Source organism: Nomascus leucogenys, chromosome 1a, assembly GCF_006542625.1.
Source record: "Nomascus leucogenys isolate Asia chromosome 1a, Asia_NLE_v1, whole genome shotgun sequence".
NCBI lineage: Eukaryota > Metazoa > Chordata > Mammalia > Primates > Hylobatidae > Nomascus > Nomascus leucogenys.
In genome coordinates this window covers 91,582,592-91,595,638 of record NC_044381.1, presented here as the reverse complement: position 1 = coordinate 91,595,638, position 13,047 = coordinate 91,582,592, and the positions used below count along the sequence as shown (strand labels likewise).

The window sequence follows — 13,047 nt, the reverse complement described above, 5'->3', positions numbered from 1 at the left end:
GTGCCAGGAACCACCAACATTAATTTTTCTATATCTTAATCAAGAGTGTTCATAAGTAGTCCAAAACAGGTGCTAGGTCTGAGGCTTATATCATCTCCCCAAATCATGATGAAAATACATCAAACATTCAACAATCAAAAAAGGATTTATTTAGCACTTAGCCTGTTTTCCAGCATTGGATGGGGAAAAGAGAGACAGATAATTATTCAACAATTAATTGAGATAGATTTTTCCCACATAATTGGGTCTTCTAAATATCTAAAATTAGCCATTCAAACATCAGACATCCTTTTTATCTCAACCATTTTTATAAGTTGATGATACCAAATAGTCTTACACAATCTTAGCACTAATTGTAGAAAAAGCATTTCCACTAATAAGCACCATAATGAAACCACACTCTCTATACACTTGACCACTAGTATCCAACTTCCCTAAGACGACACCCTAAGGAAAACGTAAAGTCAGTCACTCAGACCACTATAACAAAACACCTTAGACTGGGTAATTTATAAACACTAGAAATTTATTTCTCATGGTTTGGAGGCTGGAAAGTCTACGATCAAAGCACCAGCAGATTCTGTGTCTGGTGAGGGCTTACTCTCTACTTCCAATATGGCACCTTGTTGCTGCCTTAGCTCCCTGTAACCTTTCTTTATGAGGTCACTAATTTCATTCATGAGGGTAGAGCCCTTATTATTTGATCAGCTCCTAAAGACCCCACCTCTTAATACTATCACATTGGCAATTAAGTTTTAACATATGAATTTTGAGACCATAGCACCCATCCACCAAAAAAAGGATTACAGCCATAAATCTGGGCTTTGGGAAAATAATAAATGTTAACATCCTCATACCCATCAACAAATACATCAACCTCATCTTCCAATTTTCAGAGATTTGGGATATGCTTTTGGGGTTGCTGATTTGATGGGTATTCCGTGTAAATTTTAATCCCATATAAGAATTAAAACAATAATGTTACACAAACAGCACCAGATTACATTTCCTTGCATAATATGTTCCAAAATTAAAGTATATATCAAAGATCTTGAGGAAAGTTAGGAATGGCCTAAAGCAGTCACTATCAAACTGTTACGGCGTTGATTCAAAGAAATACATTTTTACACCATGACCAAGAACTTGGTTTTAATTAAATCAAGTTTTTTTTTTTAAATACTTTAAGTTCTAGGGTACATGTGCACAATGTGCAGGTTTGTTACATATGTATACGTTCACCATGTTGGTGTGCTGCACCTGTTAACTGGTCATTTACATTAGGTATATCTCCTAATGCTATCCCTTCCCCCTCCCCCCACCCCATGACAGGCCCCAGTGTGTGATGTTCCCCACCCTGTATCCAAGTGTTCTCATTGTTCAATTCTCACCTGTGAGTCCATCAATAATAGACTGGATTAAGAAAATGTGACACATATACACCATGGAATACTATGCAGCCATAAAAAAGGATGAATTCATGTCCTTTGTAGGGACATAGATGAAGCTGGAAACCATCATTCTGAGCAAACTATAGCAAGGACAGACAACCACATTTTACAACATAGCACTTATCATTATTCATGAAATCCTTTTCTAATTCATTGTTTAGCTCTTTAATTCACTAAACTGATTTCACAACCTGCTAAATGGGTTAAGATCTATTTGTTGAAAAATAGTGATCTAAAGGGAAAAAATGAAAATAACTACTCTTTCCAGAAAAGAAAGATATTTTGTCTTCAATCTTAAACCAGGGCTTATTATATTTAAGATGTGCTGGAAACCACTCAAAGATGATATAAATTGAATGCTTCAGGCTTAACACACAGTCAAGTTAACATTAAGATCAGAATCCACCAAGCCAGTAACTTTCAATGTCAGAAGTTTAGTTCCACTCAGAGTTCGTTCCCCTTTTTCAAGAATTTATGAGAATCCAAGGGCATGTTTTAGATATGCCCATGAATCAACCCTGGCTGTTGCTCACTGTCATGACTATGGACCCTAGACTCCACAGTTGTCACCTTGGTGGCACCACTGACATCTGAGGCAGCACTTACTAGTTATGCTCCAGCAGTGGGAGAAAGAGAATAATCTTTCCCTTTTGCACCTGCTGAACAAGGGGAAAGTTGGCTTCAGCCACTGGGGAGGTCCTCCAAGTCACAACCACAGCCCTTTCCCCACATTAGTTATCCACATTGCCCTGGTGCCAGCCCAGATTCCAGGCCTGGGAACATACTGTACCACAACTCACCATCCCCTTTCCTCCCCCCACACTGGGGCAGACTCCTTGTCCCATGGTGACAGAGAATCCTCTCCCAGGAGCCCCATCATCCTTGGACGTCCATCAGGTCCATCTGACGGTGCCAAATCCCAACTGTGGAGAGGATTCAATCCTTTTTCCCAGCAGGCCCTCCAGACCCCATACGATCACTGGATATGTGCATTAACTTCAGATGTCCGAGACATCTCAGTCTGGGTACAGCCCAGTCAGAACATCTTGTAAACAGAGTCTCTGTTGACTACTCTAACTTTGAGAGTCATGTCACAATCAAAGATACAGACCCAAATCTCATGTGGAGGTGGCTTAGGACAGAATCTATCTAATGCGGGTTTTGGGGGAGCTGATTTCAGAAAGTCACTTCAAGACTTCTGTCTGTTATCCAGCCGTATCATTTAGCCTATGCTAGCTAGCCTACATCTTGCCTCTTTCCTGCTATCACGTTTCCAGGAAAACAAATAATATTCTCCCCGAGAAGACTGTTAATCAGGAAGCAGAGATACCTACTTTGCCTTTTTAGCACCCAAATACATTCACCCAAACCAGAAGTCTCAGTTAAAATCAAAACCTTTTAAGGTTCTTGATCTGGTTTTCCTGTACAGCACAGCTTCTGAATCCAAAGAAGGGGGAGAGATTCTAAATTTGGTTCAGCTGGTTTCTCATACTTCTTACTGAAGAGTATCTGGAAGCTAAGAAGCAAAATATGTAGGTTTCATTTTCAGTTTTAAAAATAATGGAAAAAGGTACTCAGTATATTTCATTGTTTCCAATTTTTAATCTCTGTTTTTATTCACTCTCAGGAATAATCACTCCCCCATGGGAACTTTATAACAATTGTCTGTAGTTCATTCTGGAGGTAAAATTTCCCCTAAGAACTTGGAAATAAGGGAGGTAAGAGTGGTCTCTGGGAAACAGACTTTAGAATCAACACAATGACCAGAAGATAAAATCACTTTTAAAGAAAAAGAGTGGCCCTGGGTTTAGAAGACCTGAGAGTATGCTTATTAACCAAAATCATTACCAAAGGAGTACAACAAAAAGGGGGATGTGAGAGGGGCCAGGCACAACCATTTACAGAAGGAGAATAGACTTGCCTGGGCAGACTCCCCAGGCAAGATCCCCCAGATTTCTGAACCACTCACAGACCCTTCCTAATGGGAGAGCAATGACCCAAACATATTGGGCCTTGATTCATCCAATGCCTTTGTCCTAATTCAATCCTCATTGAGCAGCCTTCCTTATGTGACTTGCTGTGCAAGCCTGTTTATGGGGAAAGAAGGCACTGACCACAAGGCTTGGACTCACCTATACAACCACAGGTGTGAATTGAGTCCTAAGTGCCTGGCCCTGTCCTAGACAACAGACATACAATAGAAAACTCGACAGTTCCGGTCCTTAGGGAAAACACAAACAAGCAAATAAATAAATAACTGCAGCTAGTGATAAAAACCATTAAAAAAAATAATAAAGGCCACACCTGTAATCCCAGCAGTTTGGAAGGCAGAGGCTAGAAGATCGCTTGAGCCCAAGAGTTCAAGACAAGCCTGGGCAACATGGTGAAATCCCATCTCTACTACACAAAATACAAACATTAGCTGGGTATAGTGGTATGCACTTGTAGTCTCAGCTACTTGGGAGGCTGAGGCAGGAGGATCTCTTGAGCCTGAGAGTCAAAGGTTGCAGTGAGCCCAGTTTGTGCCACTGCACTCCAGTCTGGGTGACAGAGTGAGACCCTGTCTCAAATAATGATAATGATAATAATAAAGCTAGGTGATGGCCTAGATAATGGCTGGGTGGTAGGGGTTTTAAGAAGAGGGATCAGGAATGGCTTATTTGAAAAAATGACATTTAATTTAAGAGCTGAGACAGAGCCTACCCTGAACATTTTTCAAAAGCATTTTCCAACTACATTTTTTAAAAAGTTATATATTGACATGATGGTAGAGAAGAGCACGATTGAAAGACTTAGAATCAGCAATGTGAAAGGGAGTATGAAGTGTGTAGACAAGTTAGGTAATGAGTAGCTTCTTTTTTTGTGCTCGCCCTTCATGAAACACAGCACAGACCCTACTTCCTCACTGCCAATCCCTGCCCAACCCTCTCCCAGGCTTGCACCTCCAGATGTTAAACATGACTGTGCCTCTGGCTGATAGCTTGGTGAGGATCCAGAATCTGCCATGTAACAATGGGGAAAGAGAGCTTCTCCGCAGAAGGAACAGGAAAAGCTATCAGACAAGAACAAACCCAATGCTTCTTTGGAACTTACAGTGAATCTGGAGCTTTATGAACAAGGGGAAAAGCACAGGAGCCAGGATCAGAGAAACAGCCAAGAGCAGAGTCAGAGGAAAAAGCTTTAGTTTTATTGTAAGTCCAGTTGGAAGCAAGGAAATGACATGACCTCATTTACATATTTGTTTTTATTTTTTTGAGACAGTCTCACTTTGTCACCCACGATGTAGTGCAGTGGAGCATGAGCAGCCTCAGTTTCCCAGGCTCAGGTGATTCTCTCACCTCAGCTTCCAGAGAAGCTGGGATTATAGGTGCACACCACCATGCCCACTAATTTCTGTATTTTTAGTAGAGATGGGGTTGCACCATGCTGCCCAGTCTGGTCTCAAACTCCTGGGCTCAAGCAATCCACCCATCTCCACCTCCCAAAGTGCTAGGATCATAGTCTTGAGTCACCATGCTTGTTTATATATTTAAAAGATCCCATTGGCTACTGGGTGGAGAATAAACTGCAAGGCTAAAGGTAAAAGAAGTGGTAAGATTAGTTAGAAAGTTCTAAAAGCAGCCTAGGCAAGCAGTGATGTGGCTTGACTAGGATGGCAGCAGTAGTGTTGGAGAGAAGAGAGTAACTTTAGGGCATATTTTGGAGATGGATTCCCAGGACTTGTTGATAGACATGTATGTGGAGTGGAGAGTCATGCTTTGGCTTTAGCAGAGTAGTGACGTTTACTGAAACTGGTAAGATTGGGAGAGGATTAACAGCTCTTTGACGGGCTTGAGAGGCCCACTAGAGACACAAGTGGAGATTAAGTTAGGCAGCTGGGGCTCCTGAGAAAACACTGAGATGAATATATAAATTAGGGAATTATCTGTGCCTAGATGATCTTTAAAGCCATGGGCATTCCCAGCCTTGAGATGGTTATTTTTCACTGTAAATTAATAAATTGGGTAACTTATCAAGGTAGTGGGAGCAAAGCTAAGACGCCCCATCACAGCTGGCCATCCCCAGTCTGGGCCTGCCCGTCTGCTTTGCCAAAGGCCTCAGTTGAGAGCTGCTTCTACAAGGTTGTTTTATTGTGTTTTCACATATAAAACTGTGCCCATGTTCCCCTTTATTCTTATGGATCAACGTGGAAATCAGAAAAAGTGATATTTATTTAAAATATTTTTGAAAAAATGCATGACAGTGCTTATTTGGTGGAATAAAGAAATATTATACAAATAAAAGAGAAACTTAACTAAGCAGATCAAGTGATACAACCAAACACTTGTGTAGACCTTTTTTGAGGCCACATGCAATAACCAGAGCTCCTTGACTTTGAACTCAATGTGGAAAGGCACTACTGGTTAAGTAACCTAATGAAACCAGTACCCCAAAAAGTCATGATAGACATCCTAGAATAAAATGAACATAGGACAATTTATATTTATCCCCTTAATAGTTATTGATTGAGTAACTACTATGTAATTACTGTGTTGACTTCACGCCCTCCTGGGGCTCCTTTCTCAGCAGGGGAGACAGACCATACTAAGGGATGGAGCTGATGGAGGTGGGTGTGAAATACCTTTTGACCAAGGTAAGAAGGTGATAGGCAGTTCCAATGAGAAAAAGACAAATAACCCTAGAGTTGGTTTCTCAAACACTAAATATAACCCTATGTTAACTGTACAAAAACTTTACATTCTTATTTGGAACTAAAATTTAAATTTTCACTTCCAAATTGTTAATGCAATTAAATAAAGTTAATTGACCCATTAATGTTTTTAATAGCCCTTAACAACACTTTTTTTTTTACTGAGACTTTTAAAGATATTTCCCTTTATTGTTCCCCACCTTTTCTGTGTAAATCTGAAAGATTCCAGAAAGCAGTAGTTGACTTTCCTGATAAGCCTAACCCTCTATCTACTTATGGGAGCCACATGTAAGGGTATCTTTGGAGGGGACAGAGAAGAGAAGGGGGCAAAGCAGAGCCTCCAAGTTTCTATTTCACTCTAACGTCAAGGAGTTGGAGAGCTGCTATTCTGATTATACAAACCATGTTTCACAGACTGAGTCAAATCACTCCCTGCTGCAACAGCAGAAAGATGGCTGGGGTTTGCATTCTGTTGAAGCTAATTCCTAGCCTCTGTTATGTTTTTGTACTTTTTTCCCCGATAACCTGTAGAAAAGAGACACTAGACCTGCTCAACATGGGAGAAGCCCGGTCACCTTTAAGATTCTGGCTCTTTTGTTCTCTCCCCTGACCACACTCATTTGAACACTTTCTGTAACGGGGCAGCTGGGCTCAGGATCTGCTGAACCAGCCTGAGAAGGCTGAACCTGCTCTGCTCTAGGCTCTATGCTTCATTTTAAGTGCCCATCTTTCCCACTCAGGCTGATGGCTGCATCCTATAAACCATTTAAGTGTTAAGATCCAAGAATGTTTGACCTTTCATTTCAGATTATTTAGGATCAACCAGTTTAGGTAAAAGGAAGTTTCCTTAGTATTATTTCTAATTGACTAGAAATTTATCATGGGGTTTGTGGCCAGTGCCCTGACTGGTTATAAACCTGTCTTGCTCTGCAGGTCACTGACCTGAGTGTGTATTTCCCTCAAGGACCTGGAAGAGAGGAGTGACTATGGCAGGGCGAGGTTCACCTTATCTTGAAGTCCCTGGGCCAAAAACGCTATTAGTAATACTCTTTACTAGCACCTCCATTTCATTATTGCCAACAGTCAGGCTTTTAAAGGGCTTCCGAGTCCACAGACTTTTTTTTTAATGTCTGAACTTTAGATGAGTTGTCATAAAATCACCTTTGTTCTACATGAAGCATTGTGCCTGCATGAAACAACTTATTGTAAAAGAACATTGCCCTTCCCTACTATGTCAGAATTCATTGTTTGCCACAAAGGCAGCATCAGCTTCAACTGAAGATAATAGACACATACAAATACTCACAATCACAGCTGACTTTGATATTTTACCTATAAGAGTCTTTTATTAAGCCTTTTGTAAGTGTTTTTAAATACTTTTATTCTTTGTAACTTATTTTGATAACACTGCACAAAAATACCCCTCCCTTTCTCCATTTCTCTGCACTATCACCAAAGGCCAGTTTATTCTAGATAATCAGCACATGTAGTAAAATCAGAGAAGAATAAATTATTTCCATGTTTACCTCTAAAGATAATGGTTTGAAACCTGTTACTGTGCTTTTCTTCCTGGACAATTCCTCATTGGAAATTACAGAACACAGGCTCTAGGTGCTACAGCCTTTTGAAAACTTCTATCCTGAGAGGATCACAGACCTTGCCTTACCTTTAGTTGAACTAGATGTACATCCACATGCTTGCTGTCTGAATCCTGCTGGACTGAATAGGTTAGGTCTCGGACCCTCTCTGAGGTCATCCGGAGCCAGGTCTCAATTTCAGGTAAGTGGAGGACAATCTTCCAGTCAGCCCCTGTGTGTAGTGGGGGTGGCTTTTCATACTGTTGGTCAGAGTCCATGTCCTTCATTGCTTCTTCTCCCTCACCCTGCTCCACAGTGGGTGTCATGTTGATGGCCATGGGCGAAGCATCAGTAGCCATGGGATCCAGGTCCTGTGACCTCAGGGGGGAAAGTGTCACACTCATGGTTAACATGGAGAAGTCTAAACCTCACTTCTTTCCAAAACAGCTGAAAGGCAAGAGGAAAGAAGAAAGCAAGAGTCAGTCAAGATTGCCAAATAAAGAAATGATACTTCACAGAAGAAACAGGATTTCTAAATTAAGCCAGATTTCTAAATTAAGAAACCATAGCTCATAACAAAAACAGAAAGAGGTGTTTTGATTTTCTACATGGTAGCCCCAAGAGCCAGGAAATAATATGAACATAAAACCACTGTGATATTGCCTACTCTCCCCCCACGGCCCCATCTGTTCTTCCCTAATTTCTTAGTAACAAAATCTTGGTTTTTAGCTGTTCATATTCCTACCCAGAATTTAAAACTACATTCCCTATCTCCTTTGCAGCTAGGTGTGGCCATGTTCTGGCCAATGAGTGGAATTGTGTTGAAACTCTGGGAGAGCTGCTTACAGGGAGCTGACTCAATTAGGAGCGGCTCCCTTTATGCCCTTCTACCTTCCTCCCCTTCTTCCAGCCTGTAATGTGGACTTGATGGCTAGAGCAGCTGGCAACTCAGACCCAGAGAGGCCTTTGAGTATTACGGGTGGAGGATGGTGGAGCATGGGGGTAGAAACATGAGTTCCACTTGATAACGGAGGAGCTACCGTACGAGGTCTGATTGCTGCCCTGTACTTCTTTTATGTGAGAAAAAAATAAACTTCTATCTTGTTCAAGCCAGGATTATTTTGGGCTTTTCTACTAGAAATATCCAGACATCATTTTGACTATAAAATCAACATATTCAATACATGGGACAGCTACGTGGGAAGATGTTCTAATCACAAAAAACACTGAGCTGAATTCAGAAGATGTTGCTCCTTTCTATGATTTGTTAGTTAAATAATAACCTGTGACAATCCCAAATCTTTACTTTCCTAGAAAGTATGAATCATGGATTGTACTGAATAGATCTAATTAACTCTCAATCTAAATTACATTAATATTTGGTTATATGGAATTTTTAGAGGCTTCTGGAATTTTAAGGGTAATAAACTGGTCTGAAATACATAAACAGTAAAATATTAACCAAGTAAGTTAAAATAACATAAGTGTAATTCATCATAAAGTAAGGTTGCGTTTTAAGATAAATTTAATTAGTTTAATTATCCAGCTATTAAATTCATCTTTCTTCTGGAACCAGTCTAGTATAAAATACCAACTTTTAGGCTCTTGTACTTTAAATAAGCACTATTTTTAGTCTCAAGAGCAGCTTCTTCTACTCAAGGCAATGAATTTCTTTTTCTTTTATAATTTTTTTTCGGGTTCTACATATTCAAGTTAGTTTATACCATTATTCCCCCAAAGATGAAAGGCGACTGACCAAAAGATCAGAAATTAAATGTGATTGTCAAAAAGTAGTTCATATTTGTATAGTAACAAATATTCAGCAAAAAAAAGAAAAGCAAAATTATTTTTACATACCAAAATAGAGGGGAAACTTTTAAAAACGCTTCCAATTTGACTAGAAACATGTATCTTTCCATACAAGAATGAGGAATGGAAATAAAAAAGACTTGTTGAGTTGACAAAAGCCTTAAGACTAAGTTACTCCTATGACATATTTTTTCAGAATCTTTCCAATACTGCAGCGTAATCCCTTTCCCTAATTTCTCAGGCATCTAACTTTTGAATTAAATGATGAGGAGAAAGCCAGACGTGGTGGCTCATACCTGTAATCCCAACACTTTGGGAGGCCGAGGTGGGCAGATCACCTGAGGTCAGGAGTTCGAGACCTGCCTGGCGTGAAACCCCGTCTCTACTAAAAATACCAAAAATTAGCCGGGTGTAGTGGCATGCACCTGTAATCCCAGCTACTCAGGAGGCTGAGACAGAAGAATTGCTTGAACCCGGGAGTGGGAGGTTGCAGTGAGCTGAGCCGAGATTGCACCATTGCACTCTAGCCTGGGCAACAAGAGTGAAACTACGTCTCAAAAAATAAAAAAGAGAATTACAGATAAATTTTTAAAACAAAGTTATTTGCAAAAAGCAAAATATATGTTATAAAGTAGGTTTATCACTTTGATACCTGCCTTAGAGAATGGCTTCAGGCTTCAAATTCAACAGCCTTCTCCACCTGATTGCAAAAGGCAGAAATCCATACCCCACGCTTTTTTTCTTTCCTATGAATATAAGGCAGATACCCCACATATTTAACCATGCTTGCATTCAGTTTTAAAAGTAATAATAATACTAGACCTGGCTATTAAAACAAAAAACAATTAAAAGATAACAAAATTTCACTGAGAGGGATAAAACTGCAGGAAGAGTGAGCTACTATACCACTTCTTCACAAACCGTATCCCAGCCTCAGGCTGATTCCAATTTCTCCAAAAAATTTTTTTTTTTTTTTTTTTGAGATGGGGTCTCGCCGTGCTGCTCAGGCTGGAGTGCAGTGGTGCCATCTCGGCTCACTGCAAGCTCTGCCTCCCAGGTTCACGCCATTCTCCTGCCTCAACCTCCCAAGTAGCTGGGTCTACAGGCGCCCGCCACCACGCCCGGCTAATTGTTTGTACTTTTTTTAGTAGAGACGGGGTTTCACTGTGTTATCCAGGATGGTCTCCATCTCCTGACCTCGTGATCCACCCACCTCGGCCTCCCAAAGTGCTGGGATTACAGGTGTGAGCCACCGTGCCCGGCCCCAAATTTTTAATATTTAAAAAAAATTATTAATCAACCCACTGCCCTCTGGGGGTAAGTTTAGAATCACAATCTTAGAGAAGGAATCTGATACATAAAGGTTAATAAGGTTTCTAGGTCAAGAACGTAGAACTGGTTATAAATGAAGACACTGGTGTCACAGTGGTTCCCTCTTCTAAGAAGCCAGAGTCATTGAAACTAGAAAACTGAATGCTGAGCCAGGGCAGCCTACAATGAACTGTTTAACCTACACTGACACATACACACTCACCGCAAAACGGTGCCCCAAAGCCCTGCACAACTGAAAAACAGTGTTTAGTCACTGTGTTTTCTCTGAAACTCCTAAGTCAAGGCAGGGCCTTCTTGGGAATACACATCCTACTGTAAACTAAAAAACACACTAAAGAATTAGCTCACTGCAATTTATGCCCCAACCTGCAACATTTCCATATATACCATTAGTCTGCGCACTAAGCACGCTGCAGTTTTATATGATTTGGGGCAAAACGCTCCATACATTTCTTGGCCTCAGTTTCTTCATCTGTAAAATGACAAAATTGAACTAGATAGTCAATAGGACCCCATTTGCCCTAAGAATCTGTGACTGCCTAGGGTTATTTAGCCAGAGATTTCAAAGCTGCTGGAAGTTTCCTGCCTATCCTGAGAGCTGTGTAGCTACTAAATGATGGTTCTCCATTTTATCAAAACCTACAAGTATTATTGATAGTTGTGTCCTACTTAATGAAAAGGAATAAATTACTATCATGAAAACAGCATTTTGTAAGTCATTATTTACACATTTTGTGTTGTTAATTCTTCCCAGAGGAACAAACATGGGAGATTCTCCCCTCTAGAAGTTTGCCACTTAAGACTGACAAAACAGATGTGGTTATATATGTAGAAGACAAACCAGAATAAAATAAAAATATGAAACAAAAGCACAGCTGGAGAGGAGAAGATATGCATCCTACATGAGTCAAGTACAAAGAAATCTTACATTCAAGCTGAAAAAGCAAAATTTTCCTGTAACTATAAAACTTCTAACTAGATGCGATGTTTCCACATTTCACTGGTCAGACTACACACAAGAGAATTTCTATAACCCATACAAATAAAACAAAGTGTGCTTTACTCAAGTTTCATTTCAACATCTATTTACTTTCCTTCACATATACCTTTGCCACTAGGAAAAGAATGGTATATGTGTCATTAAGCGCAGCAAGCCTGGGTAGTAGCATAAAATGGATTAATTGCCCATTTTCATGAAAAGCAATTACTACAAACATTTTTCAATTTTTAGTAGTTCACATTTAAATGTAGCATATATGGATGGTCATACTCTATTTCTGATTTTAACAAAATCACATCTGATTTTAAAGATAAATTATAATTTTTAAAAAATGCTTCGAATTGTAGAAACCTATAGTAACAATCTTTGTGAGTATTTTTCTTGCCCTTATCAGGACTATTCAAGCTTCTTTCCCATCAAGCTAATTACTCCATTTGAATGCAAACAGAAAGCAGGAAATTGAGCATGAGTCTATATTTCTAAATAATATAAGTTTTGAATTCTTTTTTACAAGTCATCTTGCAATAAGATTCCTTTCTAGTCACAGAGACATTTTTTTAAAAGCTTAGACTACAACTTCTGATGGTGAAAATAAAAAAATTTGATCAAGTGCACACAGGTACCCACCAAGTTACAACTCTGGCTTCAAGACGGTGTGAAAGGAGTGATCAGTCAGCTTTTTGGAACCCAGTGACCTCTCATCTCCCTCCCCTTAATCAAATGTTTGTCTGTGGCCATCTTTCCAGCATTAGTGATAATACCACCTTTATCCCAGCTGCTGTTAAAAATAACATCCATCAAATCCTTTCCTTTACACAAATCCAAAGAAGAGGCAATAATTAAAGTGCAATAGCTGAAAGCAGTAACGATTTTAAGGCTTTTTTTTTTTTAAATTATAACAGGGTTTTTCCACCTTACTCTCTTTATCATCCTATAGAAACATGCCATGGATGGCTTACTAACAAGGACTGTTTCTGCGATCTCATGTCCACAAGTTTTGGGTTGGAGCTTGACGCTAGCAGAATGCATTCGACTTGAATAAACAAACACATTTAAATCGGAAAAGTTCATTCGACCAAATCAGGAGACAAAAAAGTTCAGCTACATCGCCATCAAAGCTTCCCACCCCTCGCTCCTTTTTTTTTTACAATTTTCTCTCTTAAATAAAAGAACAGAAAAGCCGGGTATCTT

General features: G+C 39.8%; 1 protein-coding gene across 3 annotated transcripts in view; it reads right to left on the bottom strand.

The window, feature by feature from the left end:
• AKAP6 (A-kinase anchoring protein 6) overlaps positions 1-13,047 on the bottom strand; it is a 500,428-nt gene that overhangs the window by 387,221 nt on the left and 100,160 nt on the right. For all 3 annotated transcript variants that reach the window (XM_030813201.1, XM_030813191.1, XM_030813206.1), the window contains one exon: positions 7,805-8,162. In XM_030813201.1, the coding sequence (XP_030669061.1) occupies positions 7,805-8,128 (324 nt within the window). In that variant the 5' untranslated portion in view covers positions 8,129-8,162. The remainder of the gene's footprint in view (positions 1-7,804; positions 8,163-13,047) is intronic.